The following is a 25579-nucleotide window of genomic DNA, read 5'->3' on the forward strand; positions in this document are numbered from 1 at the left end:
AGAGGCTATCCAAAAGCTCCTTTTTGTACCTTCATATCTGTCTATGTTTCTTATTGGGTTAGGGTGTGCTTATATGAGCTCCTTCTAAATAGCTAAAGCTGCCTGTAGACAGGACCTACAAGCTTTCCCAGGAAGAGGTAGCTTTGCTTCTATTATTCAGGGAGGATGTTTACACCCCTCCAGTTTGAACGCTCATCGTCCCTCACTAAAACATACCCCCTATTGAAGCCTCTGGCCCCATTTCTCCCACCCCATCCATCCAGGCACCAAAACCACCTCTGCCCCATGTCAGTGACTCACCATCTTACTGCGTCAAAGAAAATCATCACCTTGAGCGAAACAGGGTGAGACTTACAGTCTTTAGACAGGGTTCAAGCTATCCTGGCTGATGAGGGGTGATGCCCCGAAACCAGTCCCGGATGCTTGTTTCCAGTCCAGTGAGGACCTGGCTTGGCAGGTCACACAGGGTCAAGACTGATTTGCATATGGCCGAGTCTAAACTGAGGTGGCATGGTGAGCAAAAGAACGATGGATGTAACCCAGATGTCTTGACTGGGGTGAATAGTTGATTTGCTCTGCATTCCGTCCATCATCTGCGTGTCTTTAGCTGAATCCACGAGGCACCATATCAGTAACCTAAGAAAAATAACAGCAATTGACATGAGTTTTATCACCTACAGGTACTGAGAAAGCAGTACTGCAGCCAAGATAAAGCAGGAAGGGTGACATTTAGAATCCATGAAGGGAACAGCTAATCCGCTCCTGTCAATCAAATACTCCGGCCATGATGCTGCCCTCTCTTCTAGCCTGCCCCAGAGCTGTGGGTAGTTTTCAAGCAGTGTTTCTGGCACCCAGGCCACATTCGATATCTAGAAGGGTACGTCCTGGCACATGAAAGGAATCCATGGATCCTTCTAGCGCTGTAAGACGAGAGGGTCACCCCCTATGGGGATATGATCTCATCAGGATTGTTTTTCTGTTCTGTAAAGGCCAAAAGTATGTATTTGTCAGAATGAACCCCTGCCCCCTACAGATTCGCAATGTGTTTAGGCCAGAGAAAGCACCTCCACCATGGACACAAAAACTGTATCCAGGGTAAAGGGAATATCTACCCCTGTAGAGACCAAAACTGACACCAGGTTTGAAGGATATGTAGTTCTGATAAGAGAGGCTGCCACCCCGTAGGAAACCTGTATTTTGCTCAGCTGAGGAAAAAGGCAAAATTGTAGTGTAACCTACTGGCCCTCTTGCACACTTAGACCTCATGAGGAAACTGCTTGAGTCCCAGTGGATTCCTACCAGCGCATCAGAACCCCTCGCCTTAGAGGTTTCCGCCAAACACTTTTCTATGCCTGTGGTCATTGGCCTATGCCTGCCTCCCTGTGGGTATGAGGCAGTGTCTTGTTCCTAGTGTGTAAGTTGGTGCCCCTGTATATTGGAGGAGCTGAGCGCAATAACACTTTTGTTTCTGATGGGGACAGTCTTGCACATACTCATCCTGACTGTGACTGCAATGTGTCCCTGAAGAGTAAGCTGGTCTCCTGAGATCATTCAGAGCGCAGCACCTGAAGGCATCAGTAACCCAGGGTGTCTGACCCTATCAGTCACTGTGAATACTTCTGAGGGGCTACGAAGCCTTCTTTAGGCAAATTTTGGGCGATCGACCTCCACCCTTTTGGGCAAGCCCTGCAGCACAACTATCCAAGGTTTAAGAAATTAACAAATAGTATTTTAGTTACACCCAAAAAATAATTATTGAAAACAGAGCAGAAAGAGTAGGGATCATATACAAAGGCTATAAGGTATTGCCAGGACCACTTCAATTATGCAGCATGAGAGGGCCAAATTATGCGGCAGAGTTGAGTAAATTATGCGGCAAGAAAAGCCATATTATGTGGCATGATACGCAAGATTTTGTAATAGTATCCCTTTATTATTTCGTCATGTTTAATCTTGGTAACACTGTATGGGCATTGGTTGCATCTCAGTACCAGTTTAACACCCAAATATAGCAATAAACAACAGAAAGGTGACCAGTCTAGTTTTGCAAAGGGCCTTCCCCTGCACGGCAACACCTGTTGCTGCATTTTTAGTAACTTTTCAACTGTTTCAGGTAGCAAGTATTTTTTTGTTAAGATCTACATGGTGTATGTGGCAAATCTATAATTATGTGAAAATCTCCACGGCCGCACAATTGCATAATTCCAGTGGCCCTGGGTATAGATGATTTTCTTATGCTATAGTCTTGAGCATGTATTTCTGTAGCTTAGAGTGGTGGAGGAAAATCCACTCTAACCAATATGGTTCCTCGTTTGAGTTCTTAAGAAGACGATTTAATTCATTGTTGAAGCCTTGGGAACAATGGCTCCTTGCTGTAGATTCAGGGAAGGTGGTCCCTTGTTGGCGGATAGAGGTAAATGTAGTTTTTATTGTAGGTCTGGGGATAAATCGTTACTGTCACCTGTAAGAAGGCTTTTCTGGTCAGTTTTCTGGGCACCAAAAGACCCTTGCTTTGTGTGTGAAGGTGAGACTAGTTATCTGTAGTGGTCATATGTTCCATCCAGTGAACTGTGTTGACAAGCAGACTGCCTGCCTTGATTTCTAGCTTCAGATATTATTTCAAAGTGAGTGGAGACTGAGTCACGGCTAGCTCAGCACTGAGTTTGAAGCAGTGCCATGCTCACCGGCGAATCAACAGGAAGGAGTCAAGTGCAGACTCTGCAGATACAAAAAGGAAACGTTTACCACCTTTTGTGCTTCTACCCTGCGCTCTTGAATACTGTTGCACAATGTTAAAACCCTTGTTCCTCACACACGGGTCTTAAGCATGCAAAGAGGCTAGGAATTTGGGGGTAGATTTACAAGGAACTGCAGCACCTGTTGAGATACATCAGTTTCCTTGCGCCAGCCTGCGCAATCATTGCGGTACCATGCATGCACCGTATTAACAGTACGGTGCACCATGCTGCAAGGATTGACAGATGCGTCAGAAATTCTGACGTATCTGTTGGCCCAAAAATCACGCATTGCTGGAATCATGTTACAAGCACAACTCAACTCCAGCAATGCATGTTGAGGCCTTTACTTATTGTACTGCGTCACTCCTTAGGCCTGCTTCAAGCGGGCGTACGGTTTTGACGCAGTGGCTTCCTAGATGTGGAACAGTGAAATCTTGTATATCTCACTGCGTCACTTTTACAAGGCTTTCCTGCGTGGGAACTCCCACCCTGCATACATTATACCTGATGCAGGTACAATGTGATGCAGGGCTTTATAACGTGACGTATCTCCCTAGATGCGTCACGTTGTAAATTGGCTTCATTGTTTATGCTGCCGCTGCGTCACAAAAGCGACGTAGCGGCAGCACAAAAGTGTTGCAAGGGGCTTGTAATTCTGCCCCTTGGTTTTTAACATAGTGGAGCCATGTGACTTGGCAAAATCCGGCAAATACATCAGTCTGTTACAAGTATTAATTAAAGACACAAACTAGTCTGATCACCGCCCTAACTAATATCACCAAGAACAATTTAATTTTAACGTTATTTATGATTTGCTTTTAATATCAGTTTGGATGGAACTTTTAAATGCTTTTATACTATCCCCTCTTCCAGTACATGATTAAACAATTTGCTTTACAGCTCCTAGATCGCATACACTTTAAGCACTGTTTTGCACACTTAAACTACCTTGCACAGGATCATGCCCCCATAGATAACCCCGGGGAGCCTGCAATCTTACATGCAAATAGCCTTCTGATCCTCACAAGCTATAACCTCAGGGACTGGGTTGATCCTAGACAAACATGTTGATCCAATATAACTGTAGCCATATCCCATTCCACCACGTTGCCTTGCTGCGGATGCTGGCCTTTGCGACGTAAATCTAGTGACATGCCTGGGGGGGGGGGGGGGGGGGGGGGGGGGGGGGGGGGGGCGGGGGCGGGTAGGACGGGTGGCAGGGAAGGGGGGTTAGTTTGGGTTAGGATTCTGTGTTAGGTGTATATATCCACTGAACAGATTGTATAATGTACCCGACAAGATGGCATGATCATTCTATTTTGGCACATATGTTTACATTTGACTGGAATGTAACTTTGTCTCCTAATTGGGGGGCGGGGGGGCGGCAGGTTGTTCTGCTGGTTTTGTGCAAATCAATAAAATCTGGAGGCCTCTGGCCAGTACTTCCAGGGTTATATGTCCATTCACCGTGGAGGACACTAAAGTTCTGCCTAACCAAGTTCAGTAAAATCGCTGGAAGTGACACTTACACTATCCACTCAAAGAGGCTGGCAGCTGGTGCCCCTAGCCTGGGTGGCAGCTGTTGTCGCCAGGTTCTGGTTTAGTTCTGTAGCTCTGCCTCAAAATATTTCCAGGATGTAGCATATCGCTTCGAATGACACAATTTAGCTCAAATCTTGGACATTAGGGGCGGCAAACAAGGGCAAAACAGGAGACCGTTTACATGCAATCTATCAGCCGCGACCCACGCATATCAGCGTCTAGTAATATGTTGGTAAATGATAGCGACTGTTGGACCCTTGTGGTTCTGGGTGGACTTTCAACAGGAACTATGAGATATGCGCGGGAGGTGCAAGGGTGTGATTCTGGGAAGTATGACATAATGGCAGATTGTGAATAATAAAGATATGCTCACCTACAACTCCTGTGTGTGGCATCATCTATTTGCATGCTCCAGAGCGGAGTAAAACACTACAACTGGCGATGAGAAGGGGATACGTGCCTGTGGAAAACAAGACTGCTGTACCGTTGAAAACTCTCAGGGGGAGCAAACTGCTTGTCCATGCCATGGTCCCCAAAATCGATGCAAATCAGTCTGCGACCAGCACACGTGGAGTCAAAGCCCTGCTTTAATCAATACACTGCCACAGAAGCAATCGAAGGCCCTGTAGAGGAGCATATTTGAAAATGCCCATCAATGCCACTGGTGATGTTGTAGGCAGAGACGCTGCACTGCACCCTGAACATAGTCCAGCTATTCAGACAAAGCAAGAAAATAACTACAACTCTAACAAGGTACAACACACAGAGAGCATACTCGCATTCTGAGGTGAACGAAGCATGCTACGACGGATGCTTCTGCACATGGCTGAGCTGATGCTTGCAGGAGTTGTCATAGCACCCCTGGGAAATCAGAGAAACGACTTGTTAATACAATTGGGATAGAAGGGAGCATGAAATATAATGCAGCTGTGTTCTTGAAGCTACCACCACCATTCAATACATCCAAGAAACCGAACATTGGTGTAAGGTGGACTGCGTGGATTAAAACTTTTGATGACTTTATAGATGCGCTAGAGGAGGAAGATAAGAAAATCATCAAATATTTAAAAACCTTGCAGGTGATGGAGTGAAAGAAGCGCTAAAGAAAGATACACAGACTGACTCAACATCGTACCGAAAAGGTGAAAAAATGTTCTGGAAGCCAAGTTCAGTCCAATGCCGAATGCGGATTATGAAAGGTATAACTTAAAAAAAACACACAAACAAACTGGTGAACCAATGGATGAGTTTGTTGAGAGACATGACACACTTATTTAACATTGGAAGTTCTGTGACTTTTCAACTAAAGAAGCCATGCGTCTCAGAGTCATAGATGGCTGACTTTCAGATTCTTTTAGAAGGCGCATGTTGAGAGGGACACTCAGTTTAGAGAAAATGCTCATGACTGAGAGCTGAGGAACAAGCAAAATGAAAAGCTGCTAACATGTAAGCAGGGAAAGCGCACCATCCATGAATCGGCATGACCATGAAAAGCAAGCACAAAACAGATGCACATAAGTCAACGTCATAGAAGAAAACAAAATGATGCTTCCGCTGTGGATTTTCGTTTCCCCATGAAGGCTAATGTCAAGCTCGAGGACAAATCTGCAAGGGTTGTGGGAAAGAGAACCACTTCATAACTGTGTCGCGGCAAGGAAAAAGCAATTGCGTCACAATGGAAAGTAAAGATGGCGATGAGAACGTGCCAGAAGCACTCTCACCGCACCCAAAAAATTATAAAAACATCAGCTACAAGTAGAGACCAAGCAAAATCAATTTGTCAAGTTTGTCGTGCAAAGGTTCTTCAACATCATTATCAAGTACCAGCAAAGAAGATGGGTGTGTGCTGATGATGTTCACCAAAAACAGCATGCACATTTGGGGTTAAACTGCCTGTGAAGAAGAACGAAGTAGAAAAAAAAATAAGTGTGAATGGTGGAGAATAAAGATATGCTCACTCACAGCTCCAATGTGTGGTGTGATCTATTTGCATGCTCCAGGGCTGGAGAAGACGCTACAGCGACCATAAGAAAACCATTAGGTTTTGCATTTTTATCAACTTTTATCAGTTGTAAATTTAGCCATCAAAAGAAAATAGACAAATAGCGAAACCTGGATCTGGTTTTTGGTGCTCATTGTTTTCCTTATTGTAGTTAAAATCAACTCTCATCCTAGCTTTAAACACCTGAAGTTAAGGGTAATTTGTACACCATCTTTGAATGCCATGAGTAACAGACTGACATGGGGGTCAGTGGGGATGAGTATCACTTGAGGGCCGTAGTAGATCAAAAAATCATAGCGAGAATTGTTGCTGTCAGATCATCATGTGTGCATCATCCTGTAAATGTAAATGTAAATGTGTAGTATTTGTATAGCGCGAACAGTGACCCGGAGGCATCCCGGCGCTTGTACTCCTACCACAAGAGAACCCCTCCTGGCTTTTCCTTGTGGGGTGTCCACTCCTGGGCATCCCATGGTGAAACCAGGCATCCCTTGTGTATCAGGGGGCCTTTGTGGAGACTAAGCAAGCTATTGCCCAGAGTTGCAGCGTGGGACCCATGCTTAGAATCGGCACTGAGGCGAGAATATCCGGTCAGAGGAATTTAAGCCCGAAACCCGCCGAGGCGGGAATCGAACCCTGGTCCCTGGCCAGCGTTCTGCATCAAGGTCTGCCGCTCTAAGCATTGAGCCACACTTCTCCACCCAATAAAAGTATCTCTCATCAACCCCATATATACATAAGAAATCTGTGTCCCCACAGTACCTCTTTATGGAAGTAACTCCTGGTATAAGAATTATTCCCAGGACCTCGGACAGACTCCAGTCCTCATCGACCTGGTACTCCATCACGCAGTGGAGGCGATCCATGGCTTAATCCTGGTTTGATAGCAGGCCTAGGGTTGTCTTTCTTGCTTTTATCCTTTGAAGTGCATCCTAGGTGTGAAGGTGATTTTAATAGTTTGCCAGGTGGGTTTATAGTGTGGAATGTTTACCTGGTGTGCGGAGGATTGCCATTTTCCACAAGTGTAGGTCTGGTTTAAGCTTTTCTCTTAATGTGAGCGATTTGGAGTGAGATTTCCAGTGATTTTGAGTTTTCCTCTGATGCATGGAGAACATGTAGGTCTTTACTGAGGGGTTGATATGAGAAGCAGCCCTGGTGTGGTTTTGATGTCATTAGTTTCTGTGGTGTGGTTTGATCTTAGGTTTTAACTACTTGTTAATTATAAAACATTTTTCTAGTGTTGTGGTAATTTCTGTTGCCCCTTCTGCACTTGTGTGTGATCTTCTCCTGATACTACGATGGTTTTAATATCTGCCAGGGTGTGGTGGTGAACGAAGGTATTTTTTTCAGTACAGTAATTAGATTTATGTTCCTAAAGGAAGTGATTTTACACGTCCCCTACAGTGGTGAATATATTATTTTTGTGATAACTGTTTGAAGTTTTTTCCTGGGAAATATAGGGATTTTATTGTTTTTTCCTGCGGTGGTAAGGATTTGGCCTATGAGCCTGGAAAGTTAGTGATCAGGGTCTCATCGGACAAACATTTCCCTATTAGATCAGCTTAAGGGGCAGGGATGAAAGCGACAATGTTTCAAAGCTTCCTTCACAAGTGGGTCAGACATGCTGCTGATCGAGAACCACGACTGGCCCACACCTGTCCCAGAAGCACTTGTCGCACTGCCTTCCAATTACTGTCAGCAGCCCTGAATGTCATGGGCAGTCGAGAGCCTTGGACTGTACACCGAACCAGCTCACTTGTGGCACAGGCCAGCACATTCCTGGAGGGTCTCAGGTCGAAGAGACCGCGTCTGGCATAGCTGAGATTCCGGGCCAGACCGAACAGCTGCATTCCCAGCTGAGTGGAGATCTCCTTATGTGACCCTTGACCCTAGAAGCAAAATGGTAATGTGCCTTGCATTGCAGTAAGTGAGACTAGCCTAATCGACATACATTGCAGCATCACTGGGATAATACCAAATGAATATTGTCCCTACCAGCTAAGCTCAAACGTCACAGATCTTTTCAGAAAGTGAAATAAATCCTACAAGCAACATTTCTACATTACAAGTGATAATTGCTGCTGCAGTATCAACTTTAACATTGGCAAAAATGAAGCAAGTGGCTTTTGGACCTAAAAGCTAAATGCCAAGTTAGCTGAATATTGTATCAAACAACACTTGGCCCTACAAGCTGCAGTCTAATATTTCTGACATTTAAGCTAGTGAATCACTGCCACACATACTAAGTTATGAAAGTGCTGAGATCCTACCAAGATTGGCTCCGCACTCAATATCACTTTTGTCAATGGTGAGATTGCAGGAAGAAAAGTTCGGCTTCAGCAAAGGGACTCCAAATATGGCGGCAGTTTCAGCAAGTTAAGCCTGACTCGCCAATCTGAGCCTAACTTTGCTGAGGTGTAGCAAGGATACATGAACCAATGGTATCACACTGGTGTAACAAAACATTAGGGGGGCCCCCTGCCAGGTACGTGGGGGGGCCCACTCCGGACACAATCAGGAGCTCTTCAGCCAGAGTGCGTGCTGAGGGTGCCCCCTGGAGCTTGGGGGCCCACAGCACCGCAGGGGCCTGTGTTACGCCAATGGGTTATCAGTATTATATCCCAGCTGGAGAAGTTTGTCAAGACAAGCCAAGTAAGGAAAGGCCTTTGGCCAACCTTCAGGGCCTCAGGCTTGATCCTTGAATTGTCTCCCATTATTGTGAAGACTATAGACAAGTGATACTCAAAGTACGGCCCGGGCGGCCGCGTAAGGCCCCATTGACCTTTACATGCGGCCCCAATGGTGAACAGCAGCATGAACTGCTGTTTAGTTGCTGAGCACTGATATTCAGAATATTTTTGAATACACAGCCAAGCATTTATTAACCTGCAAATAAAAGCCTGTTTATTTTTTAAAAATTTAGACCTCCTTACACAATCCCTGACCCACCAAAACCCTCTACCGCCTCCCTGTTGGCATCAGTGCGTCCCTCGGTCACACCATGGTCCGTACTTTGTGGCCCCTGGGCAAATGTTTGTGAGTACCCATACCATAGACCTGGCTAAGACCCTCTCACTCAGGCGAATGACAGCTCTGTCACTTGATACCTGTCTGAGCCTGAGGCCAGCCAAGCTGAGTGGTTTGAAAGGTGTAAGTCTTCCCTTAATCCAATATCTAAATTCAGCTCCAGAGTCGTTCACACTTCCTGGACCTCTTCACGCCCTGACAGATGTAGGGGGCTCTGTCATGATGAACCGTGTGGTTTCTTGTTTGTTACTGCTAAAAATAAAGCATGATAAAAGAGGGTGCAATGTGATCCTCCAGTCTTGCCATAAAATCCAGTCTTTTAAGGATGCAGCAAGCCAGTCTGTCAGTGTGCTCCCAATTATCAATCATGTTAACTCATTTTCTGGTGGCAGTGTTAAATCCAGGTGTCTGGGTTTGCAACTTTGAGACGTTCATGTATTATCGACCTCACTGCACAGTCCGACACAAATATAATACTTATTCTGGACAATATAACCAGTCTATTCTATTCCCAACTCCCACATTATGCGGAAAACTATTGCATTCTATGCTCAGGTGTTTGCAAAACCGGCAGGTGCATACTGTCATATGTAAAGTCTCTGAAGTTGATTTGTTTCCTTGCATTCCTGCTATAGATTTGAAAACGTTCCCTACACATAGGCCCTTTTCGACTTAAGTTTATACCTCCTCACTTCCTTCCAGTCCCCCAATCCCCCAAACACACTGAAGAGAACATGCCAATCTGTGGCATAACCACCTGTGATTCTCAGTTGATTGAAAATGTCACTGGGTGACCTCAACATTCAGTCACTCAAGCTATATTCGATTACTAATTTAAGCATAAAAGCACAAAAAACACACATAAAAAGTGAAAACGCCACTGCATCATATGGTGGTTCTAAAATACATATAAATGTGAAAGAGCAGCGCATTGCATTATATTGCTAAAAGTACATGGTTCTGTGATAGCGAACAATGCCTTTTAGGAAGGAAGCAACAGCAAAACTAGTTTCTTCATCCTTCAAAGTCTGTAAGAAAAGTGCCAGCTCACAAAATTTGAAATTGTGGCCTTTCAAAATAGGTAAAAGATAAACCTTTATGTAATAAATATAGGGGCAGATTTATGATGCCCTTGCGCCGCAATTGCGTCACTTTATTTGACGCAACTGCGGCGCAAACAATGCACCCTATTTACAACGTGACGCATCTAGGAGATGCGTCACGTTGTAAAGCCCTGCGCCATAAGGAGGCATTCCTGCGCAGGGGGAGGCGTTCCTGCGCAGGAACGCCTCCTGAAAGTGGCTGAGTGAAATCTATGAGATTTCACTCAGTCACTTTCTGGCCAATGCTGCGTCAAAACCCTGCGCCTGCTTGAAGCAGGCGTAGGTATTGATGCAGCATTGTGTAGATGGGGCACCCCCGAGCCTTGCTGGAGCTGCGTCGCACTTGCGACGCAACTCCAGCAATGCGCCACATTTCCGGCATAGATGCGTCACGCATCTGTGCCGTTTTTGCACCATGGGTGGCGTAGCTGTGGGGCACTTTAACTGGCGCATCCCTCGGGATGCGCCAGTTAACATAAATCTGCCCCATAAAACTTACACAAAAAGGTAAAGTGTAACAATGATTGTTTTGGGATACCATCATAAGGCAGTGCAGAACTACAAGCTTTACCAGAATACCCTACTGGAGAACTCACCAACATACAGGTTGAGCCCGTTCTGGATCTGGTTTGGTTCAATATATGGTGCTGTAATAGCTTGGTATGTATGGCAGTGATTCACTTGGTGAGATTCCAGAAATATTAAACTGTCGCTTGCAGGGCCAAGTGTTGTTTGTAACAATTACCTGCTCAGTTGGCACTAAGCAGTTAGGTACAAGAGCCAGGTGCTGCATTTTGGACAAGGTTTAAGTTGACACTAACTTTTAAATGAGCATCGACCATGTTGGAATGGTAAATTAAAAATGGCAAAATAGCCATATGTGCATCACGACATAGGGCATATATATGCTCACGCGACTGCCAAGTGGAAAGTTGAAATTTGGTACTCCATTCCAAGATTGTCGCCCCATGCACCTCCTTTGTGACCACTGGAGGTCCATTACCATTTCAACATGACTGATGGCCATTTTTAACAGTACGTTTTTAAAAATAATGCATATGAGCACTAGTAAAGCAGCAATCGGCCTGGTAGAAGTGAGAAGCTGTCTGGCCTGTGCAAGAAAAAAAAGTTTTAAAAACACACAGTGCAGGAAAGGGATGGTGGCGATAGAGACTGGGATTGAGTTACCCTGCAGAAGTGTGCAGCTACCTGGTGCTAGCAAACAACAACAAAAAAGTATGACGCAGGAAACGTGGCAGGGAGCAATGGATGGAAAAGCATGTGGCCCAGGACCAGTGGGCAGCTGCTAGGCACCTGTAAATGCAATTCAGTGAAACCGACAATGTTAAAATAGAAAAGTAGTAATGAAACAGGGAGTGGTGGGAGCTCAATAAGAGAGCCTTTGGTGGAGGCGCAGTAAATTAAAGGGGTAGAGAGGGAGATGACCAATGCACTCCCACAGAGTGCTGAAGCAAATTACGTTTTCTCCTCGACTCAGTAGTCAGGGGTGTAGTTTCAGGGGGTAGGGGTTTAGGGTATTATTTCGCATAAAACAATTATTCTGTAGTAAATATTTGGGTACAGATGTTTCAGTTAGGTACTGTGAGGCCTCTGTCAGATTTCACCCATGGTTTGTACACGCCGACACTGACAAAATATATATGTATATATATTTTGTCAGTGTCGGCATGTACAAATATATATATATCAAATGAAGACTCCCGCCACTTCCACCATAGCCACGGCGGCGAAGAAGGAGAAACGAACCACTTGATCAGGCAAGATGTTATTTAATCAACCATATCCAAAAGAGCATCGACAGATGACGCATTTCGGGCTCGAGAGCCCTTGATCACATAAAGACTGGTTACATTGTAGCCATTTTTAAACAATATGCCTCTTCCCATTACGGTCACATGGCCAGCCCTTTGGCATTAACACTGAAAAAAGACTATATCATGCATGTGTAGTTTCTAGCGAACTGATTTCACATATTGTTGTGTTTATCTAATAAAGTTCTACTACATCAAGTTTGAAATATGTCAGATATATATATGTAAATATCAAATCATATTAAGTCTCTGGTTGGCTGAGGTATGCACTCTGTCCAAGCAGGAACCACCACTCTAGTCAGGGTAAGCTAGATACAGGGTAAGCTAATATAAAATAACCTGCGCTCACCCTCTGGTAGGTTGGCACAGAGCGGTCAGGTTTATCTAAAGAGGCAATGTGTAAAGTATCTGTGCAACGTGCACACACACAGTAACACAATGAAAACACTAAAAAAATTAAACATTATAATTTTATAAATAAAACAAGACCAAAGCTACAAAAATCCAAAACGTAAATCCTGCGATATGCAATTTTAAAGATTTCGGTGAAAATGGCACATAAAAGCGCAAAGCACCAACTGTGCTTATCTGGTCACGCCGGACCAAGAGAAAGTCAAAAGTTTGGGCTAACCATGATTGAGTGCTGGCTAGCTATATGGACCCACTTGGGCCGGCTGAACACTGTACCTTAAACCCTGGAGCGTGGTCTGTGCACCGTTGCTTTGCAAGTCTTAGTGTCATCCGGCATGGGTTCCGATAAGCTGTGCGGTGAGGCTTTGCAGGACTTGGCGTCGCTTTGCATCCACCCTGGGGAGCTGTGCAGTAAGGCTCTGCAGGGCTTGGCATCTCTATACGTTGGTTCTGATTGACTGGCAGCGGCAAAGCAAGGCTTTGCAGGGCTTTGCATTGCTTTGCGTCAGTTCCGATGAGAACCACAGAAGGAAGAGCACTTTAGACCCACTTCCAAGGTCCAGGACTAGGGTGGCACCACTTGGCAGGACAGACTCACAGCTTGCAGAGTCCAGGTGCAGATGCAGGGTTGAAGGAAGTCTTTGAAGGTCCTGAAACTTCAGGACAAGGGGCAAGCCAGCAAGCCCTTTTAGTCACACTGGGTTCATGAGATATGGGTCCGGTCCTTGTCCTCAGCAGTGCAGAGACCAGAAGGCAGCAAAGCAGAAAAGCAGTACTTCTAGGGCAGCAATCAAGCAGAGTGGCAATCCTTGTGGCACAGCAGTCTTTACTCCTGGGAGAGTTCTTCACATGTCCAGTAGTGTATTGTCTTGGTTGGGTCAGAGCCCCAGTACTTATACTCAGTTTTGCCTTTGAAGTAGGGGTAACTTCAAAGCAGACCCTTGAAGTGCACAGGGTCCCACTTTCTTACCTGTCCTGGCTCCAGACTATCAGTAGGGGTAATAAGCTCTTTGTGTGGAGAAACAGGACACCACCTATTCAGGTGTGTCAGCTCCCCCTCTCTTCCTGCCAAGGAAGAGATATCAGAAAGCAGACAAATGCAGATGAGGTGTCTGTAGCACCCACCCTTCCTGCGTTTGTGGCTGTCTAAAGAGAATGCACAAAGTATAGCGGTCACCCATCCCAGACATGTTTGGAAACAGATTTCAAGGCATACAGAGAAACGTCCACCTTCTAAAAGTGAAATTTCTAAAACAGAATTGTTAAATACAACTTTACCAGTAAAAAAGACTTACCTTTACCATTCCAAAGATATGAAACATGATGCAGCTACTCCTTTCTAATAAAGAAATACAATGTTAAAGTGTTTCAAGGCATTCCCAATGTTAGCCTATGAGAGGAGTAGGCTTTAAAGTAGTGAAAAACAAATTACGGTTTTTGTCACTACCAGCACATGCAAATCATAAGAGTACATGTCCTACCTTTTACGTATACATCACCTTGCCCTTAGGGCTACCTACGGCATATCGTAGAGGTGACTTATATGTAGTAAAAGGAGAGTTTGGGGCCATGTTGAAGTAATTCATAGCCCTCTCCGTATATTGTATTGTTCACTACATATTGTAGATTACATATCTTTGCAAGAGGTCATTAAATCTGAGGAGAGCAAGGCCTATTTCATTCAGTCACGTTGTGGATGTATGCTACTGTCACGTAAAGGTTAAACGCATAGAAAGAAGTGTAAATATAAAAAGATGCCGCCCCCCCTCCCCGCATATGGTTGGGCAGATGCCATCAACAAAGTACAGAACAATAAATAAATAAAGGAAGACAGCAGGAAAATGCCCTTTTCCCTCACTCTACAAGTTATTCACATACACACATCCCTGGCCAATTAAAAAGTACCCACAAGGTCGAAATTATAAAAGAATGTGATTATTTGCCACATCCACAAAGCTGTGGATGATGAGCAGTATGTTGAAAATCTATTAAGCATCTTTTGATCAAATCTATGCCATTCATGGAAAGAACCCTAACACAATCTGCCCTCCCAAACAGACTCTCGCCCACTTATGAGTTTCTAACTAAAATTTGGCAAAAGCGGGCACATACTCCACAGCAAACAACTGTTATTACGATGCAACTTCCACTAAGTTCAAACCTTTAACTACAGAAGACATCCTTATTTGAAGGATATAATACAAATAGCACAACACAAAAAATAAACCTCACAGCTACAACATTCATTTGTACAAATTCGAGAATAGAGCATTTCGCATTGCTAACCCAGAACCAATTCTTTGTGGGAAATGAAGACAAATTATCCCCTGTCCTCGACGTATGATGAGCCATGGACAGAAAGGGACTGTAACTTTGAAGTGCAGACTCTCACCAATATATTTACCACCCTGGTGGAACTTAGCAGCAGATCCTCCGCTAAGATGGAGAAGCGTCGCACCACTGCTCTCTGAGCAGTGCAAAAACGAGAAATAAAATGATAACTCGATGTTATTATAAATTTATTTTTCTGCACTGGCTCAGTTTGGTTGCATTTTAACTGAGGGCTGGGCTGGCGTCACAGCCAGCAGGTAGAGGAGAGGTGGGCAGTTTTTAAGTACACATAACAGTTTGACCGGCTGTCTTGGGCCGGCCAAACTGTAATGCACATTTATCATTACTCCACCCAGCTGTATTGCACAACCTGGGTGGAGAACATGCACAGGCTCCCGATCGCCGAACCAGGGTGCTCAGACCAAAAACAACACTGCTGTCATGCTGGTAACAGCAGAGTCGTGATTGGCTAGGGGAGTCTGGGAGCCTGTATGCTTCCTGCTTTGTCGACAGAAGGACGGAGGAGAGACGGTGGCAGGTAAGTAATTGTTTTTCTACCCCTGCCTGTCCCCCTCCCAGTATTATTCATCAGCAGCCGCCACTGGTGGAACTGTTGTCAAAGCATCCTAAAAGGAGATACAAAACCTATCAATGATGTGGAAGGTTGACACAGATTCAGCTAACCAGATGTTGGAAAAGGTCACACTAGCTTATATGCATTCTTGGAAACAGCTAAAAAAGCAGACATGAAGAAATAAAGCATGTACAGTGGTTGGCAGGATCTGTAACACAATGAATATCCAAATTTAGCCGGGAAATGCATTCCTGCAAAAAAAATATTTCAAAACATTATAGGATTGTCTACTTAGACTTGTACCTATGAAACTAACATTGATGAATATAAAAATGTGACAACTACAATCAAAATAAACTATTTAAAAAGCCCCACTATCAAAAAAAGAATAACAGACACCCCACAACTAAACATTAGTAAATTGAAAGATAATTCTAAAACATAACGATTTATCTCATAAGCCTACAAAATAAAGTATCTTGTTTTCTGAAAGAAAACAATTCCACATCTGCAAAAGTCATAAATTAAAAACAATTAAAACAAACATCCAATCATATTATTGTAAAAGATTACCCTTTTGCTTATTGAATTTAATAAAAATTTAATCTATAAAAAGAAGTATACGTCCTCACTTTGTTGGCGGAATCCAGTGTGGCACTAAGCAATCAATATTATTTAAAAAAATGAAACCGAAAATATTTTTTTAAAGTTCCGAAAAAAGGCAGTTAATCACAATGACAGGTTTAAAAATACTAAATCCATAAAAACAGGGAACCAATCCTAAGTATTGGGAAACTCAGAGAAAACCCACAAACTCAAAGTGTTTGATGTGATGCTCTATGTGGCCAATGAATTGCTGAGACTTGGGTCCTATACTTACAGTGCGGCTGTAACAAAGCTGCACCCATCTGAGTAGGTCCAACTAGGCCAATACTCATCTTGGGTTGCTTGAGTTTTGGTTCAGAGAGGATCTAGCTTGGCAGCTATGTCTGGACTGTTCCTATTGGAGCAGGACCAAGGCTGATTTACATAAGGTGAGTTCTAATCTTAGGTGGCCTTGTGGACAAAGAAAATGATGGGCTGGAATGCCACCTTGAGCAATTGCCAGCAGTTTTGCTATTCACAATCATCCCTCCCATCTTTTGTGTGTTTGGTACAATATGTTCACAGTCAGAAAGAAAATGCTGCAACCATATGGGAATTTAATGAAAAGATATTTTTTGGGGCAACTGATTGATCATCACTAAGAAGGAAAAGTGCATAACGCACTATGATCAAAGATAGAGAGAAAGGTCAAATCTGGAGTTGCCTTCAAAGGTGTAGCTAAAACCTATGTTCTTTTGGGCATAATATAACCTTAGACAAATAATGGTGAAGAATGGAAACCGCATTCAACTCTCAGATGTCCTTAAAATGGAAGAAAGCACTGCCACGTGGCCAGAGCGAGCTTGGTTCCACATTCAAACAACTGGTCGTGTATTGATTACTAAAGGTCAGAACTGTCTCCTCCAAGCACCAAAAATACTTTCTTCATAGAAAACAGGCACATATTATAATGTTTGACTGTCCAATGGTTATAAAACACTGTTGCTCTTGCTTGTACCCTTCTCACCAGGTTAGAGTTCAGAAGCTTCAAAGCAGGTGAACACTGGTCAAGATGTCTGCCGTCATCACCAATAAGAAAAAGACCAATGCGTATGCGGCCATCAAGGTGGACCCCGAGACCAAGTACGCCACTCCAGGGGCCTTTGAGTTGGAAAGACTCTTTTGGCAGGGTGGAGTGAAGTACACCCACGTCAACGAAGTGTTCCCCAATCTCTACATCGGAGATGAGTATGTGTGACCAAACTCAGACAAACACTGCATGCTGAACATGTCACCAGAAATTAACAAAGTGAAACGCCAGTTCTGCCACTTGATTTAACAATTTCAAAAAGGAAAAATAATCGAACAAGCCCTTCTCTTCCACTTTTTCAGTTTGAATTAATCTACTTTATTTGTACCAATTTTAAGCTATTTCATCCAATGGAACAATTTACAAAAACTTTATCATCACAAAATACAAACAATTACAAACCCCCACAACAACGGAATTACCCTTAGAAACCCTTCTAGTGTTCCTCTGTACAGAAATTCATATCTCCAGTCTCCGTGTCATTCATACACTATACACAATTCATACTCCTATTCAACTGGTTACCACATTCATACTGACATACTTTCCTCATTCACACTAAACCCACCCTGGGAAGCCTGAACAAAGTCTTTTCTTGAAAAGGCAATCCATTTTTCAATGTACTATAAATGCCAAATTCAAAACAAGGCCATCAAATAGTTAACAAAACAATCACAAATATCACAAATATCAGAAAAATCAAATCTGTTGATTGGCTTTCACCAGATTTGATTTTTCTGATATCGGTTATTGTTTTGTTAAATATTTGATGCCCTTGTTTTGAATTTGGCATTTATAGTACATTGAAAATTTGATTGCCTTTTCAAGAAAAGACTTTGTTTAGGCTTCCCAGGGTGGGTTTATTGTGAATGAGGAAAGTATGTCAGTATGAATGTGGTAACCACTTGAATACGAGTATGAATTGTCTATAGAGTGTATGAATGACAGGGAGACTGGAGATGTGAATTTTTGTACAGAGGAACACTAGAAGGGTTTCTAAGGGTAATTCCGTTGTTGTGGGGGTTTGTAATTGTTTGTATTTTGTGATGATAGTAACGTTTTTGTAAATTGTTCCATTGGATGAAATAGCTTAAAATTGATACAAATAAAGTAGATTAATTCAAACTGAAAAAGTGGTTGAGAAGGGCTTGTTTGATTCTTCTTCCTTCTTGAAATTGTTAAATCAAGTGGCAGCACTGGCGTTTCACTTTGTTAATTTCTATGTTGGCCTGGCCTTGCTGCGCGTTAGCCAAACCCTGTGTTGATAATTCGAACATGTCACCAGAGCCATTCCTCTAGCTCTAGAGCTAAAGCAGCAAGGCATAGTAAGATGCTAGCCTAGTTGCAGTGTGATCATTGGAGGATAGGCTGTACATACCTCAGACAGCAGGCTGAGCCAAATATGCAGTGTAGGCATTTTGCACAAAAGACAGTTGGTAAAGCTTTTTGTATTACTGATACCTGTCCAATAATGCATGTTTAGTGTTACCAGATAACTCTATGTCACCAGAACACACTTTTCCAGCTTTGGGCTTTCATTTGACAAACTAATGCATTCTACACGTTGTTGTTTTGGTTCAGTTGAAGTTAGACTAAAGTAGCTTATAAAAGAACCGCCCAAGATTGATGTGAGCTAGAGAAGGACTTGCCTGCTGCCCACCTACGTGTCAATGCCTTGGACTCGTGGTTACCAAGCCTTGGTCTATCAGCTATTTCTAGTGCAGGTTGTCGGTTCCTAAGACCATTATATACCGCTGGGGCTGTTCCATTTATTGTGCATTGTCGATTTGTATTTTAACTTCTCTTAATGTATATAGTGTGTTACTAAGTACTTGAAATTTCATACAATGTCACCTTCTTTCACTCATTGTGTAACATTAACCGTTTTACTGGAAAACACTAACGCCCCCAGACCATGTTCCCTCTACAAAAAATTTGCATAAATAAATGTTGAAGGATAGGAGGCCCAATGTTGATACACACATCTACGGAGTAGCCAGGTATATTGCAGATCAATGGGATGGGGGCGGAGCCAGTACTTGAGCAGTTGCCAAGAGGTATAAACTTAAGTTGGGGGAGGGGTTACCTTCAGCCCAAATACCAGCATCGCCGGAATTCATTCTGCCCCTCAATGCTTCTGCCTACCATACCCCTGCTCAAAGCAGTGATTAGATTCTATAATATGCTGGTTTTAGACTGGAGATATATAAACCCCATCACTGGCATCATGGCTCTTACCGCAAGCACTAGCAAAACTCCTACAACTGGGAAATGTTGTACCCCATGACATGGACTCTACCCCCCTACTCCCATCCACGGTCATGAGTCACAAGCACAAGCTTCTTCTGCCAATGTGGAACTCTGGCAATTTCCCAGTGAGCTGCAGGCTATGTGGGTCTTCTTTCAGAGCCATGACCCAAAAAGGCCTCAATGGCCCATTCTAGTCACAGCCTCCTGCAGAGTGGATCTGGTTTACTAATTTTTGTCATGGCCACTTTAGGTTTCCAGCCAGGTGCCGACTTCCATCACCCCTAAGTTAGTACCTCATCCGAGGCATATACTAACTCACAATAAGTATCACTAATCAGTCTCAAGCAGGGATGTCTTTTAAATCAAGGGTGAGATACCCATCTCAAGCACAGGCCTGCCTCTGACGGAAGCACCTACCTCGACTGCCTTTTTATTTTATTTTTAATCTTTTTATTTTGATGGAAAAACAAGAATAAATGGCAGTCATCACGGTTTAGACAGAGATCAATCACATGTGCATCTAGGGCAATCACAGTACATACAGTGTAATATAGTACAAAAACATTCAGAATAATGCATCACAATGTCGTTAAAGTGCGAGTGGTTCGTCAATTTGGGTAGTCGGGGGGGTTCGCAAATGTTGCCCCTGTACTCATTCCATCTGGACCATACTTCTATCCATTTCCGTGGCCATCCATGGGCCACATACACCGTTTTTTCCTGAAGCATGCACCAATCAATATCAGTCTTCCAGGGACCCAGTCTAGGAGTAGTAGTCGCCCCCCATTGCCTAGCTATATTACGTTTGGCGATGGCAAATCCCAGTGTTGCCCAAAGCCTCCCTCGGGGCGGCAGATCGGTTGGCTCCCAGATGTTTAAGAGGCACCTCTCAGCTTCCACTCGGAGCTCCACCCCCCACACCTCCTGCATACAGGGGGTCACTCTGACCCAGTAGTTCCTAATCAGCGGGCATTCCCACAGTATATGAAAGTATGTCCCCACCTCCCCGCAATCCCTCCGACAAAGCCCGTCCTCACTTCGTCCCATGCTTTGCAGTCTGGTTACTGAGAAGTATGCCCGATGCAGGATTTTCAGCTGAATCAACCGGAGCCTTGCCGATTTAGCCACCTCTTCGGCGGAGGCCAGAGCATTCCCCCATTCTTCCTCATCTATATCCAGGCCGTCAGCTTCCCATTTCCTTTTAAGGGGAGCAGGAGGTCAGGAGAGTTGTTAATGATTTTTTTGTATGTAATCGAGATGGCATGTTCGGGGAGGTGACCATCTAGGAGTCTGTCCTCCAGGGGGGAGTAGACAGGGAGTTGGGTACCCGCAGGGATATTTTTCTGGAGGGAGTGCCTGACCTGTAAGTACCTGAAGTATTCTGTGTGCGCCAGCTTGTAGGTGCTCTGGAGTGAGACAAAGGACACCACCCCCTTCGGGCCCCACAGGTCCCGAATTCGGGAGATGCCTATGAGGTCCCAGCTTCGGAACCCTTTGGTGCGGTTCAGCATCACCAACCTCTCCGAGACCCACAGCGGAGTGGCCTTTGTAAGGGCGTCGGCCCATCCCAACTTCCTTTGTACAATATGCCACAGCCGCACCGAGTACTGCGTAGGCCCAGTAAGTTGGTATCTACCAGGCTTAGAGTAAAGCGCCGCCTCGAAATTTCCTCCGGGCAGGAGCCAGCGGTCCATGCCATATCCTGGGTCGTCACCAGCATAATACGTACCCTGGTTGATGCCACCAGGTGGGCAGTCCAGTAGTGCTTGAGGATGTCCAGGAGCGCTATGCCTCCGTCGTACCACCCCAAGGTCAGTTTCTGGAGGGATATGTGAGGTGTACCATACCACAGCAGTTCTCTCTGTGTGGCTTCAATAGCCTTAAAATACGAGTGCGGAACTAAGTCCGGGTTGTTCTGTAGTGCATATAAGAATCTTGGCAACGTCATCATTTTAAAGAGCGCCGCCTGCCCGAGTAGGGACAATGGGAGCTGTTGCCAGGAGGCAGAGTCCCTTTTGAATCGTTGCAGGGGCGGCAGGAGATTCCTCTCGTATCTGGTGGTCTTATCCTTGGATATAAAGAACCCAAGGTATCGGAACTCCTCAGTGGTCATTGCGATTGGGCAATTTCGTGGTGCGGTTGGGGTGTTACCCTGTAGGGTGTATAGTATGGATTTATCCCAGTTAATCCTGTATCCTGAGTTCTTCCCGAAACTGGCAAAGATGTCCATGGCCACCATAAGAGACTTACGAGGCCTCGTGAGATAGAGGAGGATGTCGTCCGCGTATAACGAGATCCTGTCTTCCCACCCGACAGTCCAGTGTAGTCCTTTCAGGGAGAGATCCTGCCTAATCCAGGCTGCAAGCGGCTCCAAAGAGAGCGCAAATAACAGAGGTGAGAGGGGGCATCCCTGCTGTGTCCCTCTTTCAAGCGCAAACACTGCAGAGATTTTATTATTGACAGAGAACTGAGCCAGGGGTTTGGAGTAGAGTAGACGCACCCAACCTATGAAGTTGGGGCCAAAGCCCATTTTTCGGAGGACAGCCATCATATATGGCCATTTTAGCGTGTCGAACGCCATTGCGGCGTCGAGGGATACCACAACCGCATCTTCCCGGAGAGTGTGACAGCGTCCCAGCACCCCGTGTAGCCGACAGAGGTTGAGCGCAGTGTTACGGTGAGGCATGAACCCAGACTGGTCTGGGTGGACTAGGACGGGGAGAACAGGCTTGAGTCGATTCGCGAGAACTTTGACCAGGATTTTTGGTTATGCATTTAGTATAGAAATGGGCCTGTATGAGGCACAGAAATACCTTGGTTTACCCTCGTTCGGGATAGCCACTATGGTGGTAATACGTTGGTCAAGAGGTAAGGTGTTCTTCTCCCTGCTCTCCCAAAACATTTGCTTGAGGTACGGACTCAAGCCGCCAGGCGTCAGTTTGTATAGCTCTATCCGCAAGCCATTAGGCCAGAGGGCCTTACCCGGTTTGAGGTCCCTGATCGCTCGGTTTAGTTCTTCTACGGCAAGCGGTGCCTCAAGGACGTCTCGTTCAGAGTCTGAGAGGACGGGGAGACTAATGTCGGTCAACAGGGAATCCAAATCTTCTTCAGGCCTGTCAGAGCCCCTGCTGTAGACCTTTCGGTAGTGCTGTGCGAACTCCTCAACTATCTCACGGGGCTCCGTGACGACCTGTCCAGATTCAGTCTTGAGCTCCGCCACTACTCTCTGAGCCTGTTGCTTTTTGTCTAGCCAGGCTATTAATGTAAAATGTAAATGTACAGGTATTTATATAGCGCAAATCACCAAGCGGTTTCTAAGCGCTTGCTTAGGGAACCCGTCCTGGTATTCCCCTGTGAGATAACCTCAGCAGGGTATCCGCAAGGTGAAAGCCAGGCATCCCGCCGCGAGGGGCCGTTGTGGAGATTAAGCAAGCTATTGCCCAGAGTCGCAGAGTGTGAACCCATGAATCGAGTAGGCACCAGAGCGAGAATTGTCGAGTCCATGGACATTTTTTTTTAAGACTCAAGACCCCGCCGAGCCGGGAATTGAACCCTGGTCCCGGGCTGACCTCTGCTTCCAGGTCTGCCTCCTCTAACCAGTGAGCCACACTTCTCCAGTTTGCCTGCTTTGTCTCCATGGTCATAAAGTCTACCCTCCCTGTCTCTGGCCATGGTTTTGGCTTCATCAGTGGCTAATGCCTTCTATTCCGCCGCTTTGAGCTCCAGCAGGTGCAGCATTCTCGGTGCACCCCCCCCCTGAGCCGCCATCTCTAATGCCAGGAGGTCTCCCTCCATAGTAGTCATTTGCTTTTCCCGCTCCCTGCGGCGACCGGTTATACCGGACAGGGCTTCCCCTCTTTGTACTGTTTTAAAGGCTTCCAACAACACCGACGACGAGTCAGCAGTACCGTTATTGTCTTCGAAGTAGCGGTCAATCGAGAGGGTAAGCTTTTTCTTTATTTCTTCACCACGCAGGTACCAGGCATTTATGGGCGCTATGCAGCCCTCCTGCCTGTCCCCGAACGCAAGATGGGCTACTAATGGGGAATGGTCCGAGATTCCCCTTGCGAGGTGTGTAATTTCACGAATTGTTGTGTCGCGCTGCAGAAGTGACAGTATGTAGTCGATGCGGGAGAAGGATCTGTGTGGGCCGGAGAAAAATGTGTACTGAGTAGCCCTCGGGTGACGGAGACGCCAAAGGTCAGAGAGGCCGAAGGCCTCGAGGAAATCCGATAGCCACCCTTGCCCCGTTGGTATGTCCCTGGGAGGGTTACGGTCAAGGTCCCTGACACTACAGCGTTGAAGTCACCTCCCACTAGGAGGCTCCCTTCTGGAAAGGAGAGGAGAAGCTTACCCAGGTCTGGTAAGATTGGGTTTGTAGACCAGGTGGAACATAGACCGAGACCAGGTTAATCCTACTGCCCTCCCACCTACCCGAAATTGTTACAAAGCGCCCAACGGGGTCAGAGTCTGTGTGGTTGATGATTAGGGGAAGGTTACGACGAAGCAAGATACCCACCCCGCAGGATCCTGAGGTAAATCCGGCGTGAGCAGCTAGGGTAAGTGTGTCTCTTGCAGTACCATGTCAGGGAGGTGCCTCTTGATGAATTGCAGTACAATTGTCCTCTTAAGCTTGTCCCCCAGCCCATTGACGTTCCAACTCATTATCTTCAAACTCTTATCCCACTTCATAGCAATGCATGTTTCGTATCGATACCTCCTCACCGTGACTCCCCGTGTCGTGCACATGTGTATCCATACAGTTCTGAAATGACCCTCTATGCATGATAGTACAAATTTCAACAACAGCAAGTACACGACGCCCTAGGCTCCTTAGTAAATAACACATCTGAAGCAGAAGTTACCTATCCCATCCCAAAGCAAGAATAAACTGCATTGTTAGGCATAGACAATGTTCACCTCAGAGATGTTACCTCTTCTGAAGAAGGACTTTCTCACATCAAGAGTTCTTATGCCTCAATAAAAATGTTATTGACTTTGATTGAAATATAGGAGTAAATAAAAAACTCCCTGTCTTCTCTTCCCTCCTAGCAGTGTTTCTTTCCTCCCTCCCTTACCATCATATACCATGGTAATACCAGTTTCCCTGTATCATACTAAGACGATGCTTCATGAGGGACCTTCAGATTATGTAATACAACGCTCTGAATGTCCTTGACATGTGAGTTTTCTAGATTCCTCAGTAAAATATTCCAGGATAGGTTCCCGCGTAGCATACAATTCTGCCGCGCGGATAGACTAATATTTTCCATGCGAAGAACATACCATACTTTGTTATACCAGTGATATTTGCTTGGGCTGTGAGCCAAACCCCACTTAGCTAGAAGTGATTCCTTTGCAACATATTGACCATTTGGAAATAGGTTCCTCCTATGCCCCCATGCTACCTCTGGCATCATGACCAGAAATACACAACCAGAAGACATATGGAGTGTTGCATCTCCTATAGACTTGACATTTAATAACCACCCGAAAATTATGGCAGTCCCAAAGAATATATGTTTTCTTATTAGCTGCAGCTTCTCCAGCATTGAATGGTCCCATTTTTATTTATGGCATCTTTTGGTGTCCAGTAGCATCCACACAATATCTCCTCTACGGTTTCACAGCCCTGTTTACGTGTTTGTGATTAGACACAACACAAAAATTATTCTCCACTGAGTTTGGCCCAATTGCTCTTTTTGAGGCACCCTCCATCCAAGAATATTTGATCTATTCTGTAGGTTAGGTGAGCCTAATTTACTATCTGTCTGCACAGTGTTTCACATAATGTAAGAGTCCGGGTACAGCTGGTTATTTTCCTTTGACAAGATATTCCTGCTACAAAGAGCTGGAAGACCTGGGGCATATCCTTGCCCAGAATATATTCCTGGGTCTCTAGCCTAAGCCCAGTATTGTGACTGCTGGGTCCTTCAGAATGAGAGAGTTTATCACCTCCGTTATAGCTCCCAAATCTTTCCAAATTCTGACAAGTTTTGAGCACCAACGCCTCTTATGAATTGGACCCCTCCTATTCCATTATCCTCTCCAATAGTGATCACTCATGCCCGTGAACATTTTACTCATCTTGGTA

The 25579-nt window shown here is 45.0% G+C and overlaps 1 protein-coding gene across 1 annotated transcript in view; it reads left to right on the forward strand.

Moving 5' to 3' along the window:
- Positions 1-25579, forward strand: part of DUSP29 (dual specificity phosphatase 29) — a 122346-nt gene that overhangs the window by 76996 nt on the left and 19771 nt on the right. Inside the window, exon 2 of the mRNA XM_086921816.1 lies at positions 17176-17393. Coding sequence (XP_086777942.1) covers positions 17218-17393 — 176 coding nt within the window. The 5' untranslated portion in view covers positions 17176-17217. The remainder of the gene's footprint in view (positions 1-17175; positions 17394-25579) is intronic.

This window comes from Lissotriton vulgaris, chromosome 5 (genome assembly GCF_964263255.1).
Source record: "Lissotriton vulgaris chromosome 5, aLisVul1.2, whole genome shotgun sequence".
In the NCBI taxonomy this organism is placed as follows: domain Eukaryota; kingdom Metazoa; phylum Chordata; class Amphibia; order Caudata; family Salamandridae; genus Lissotriton; species Lissotriton vulgaris.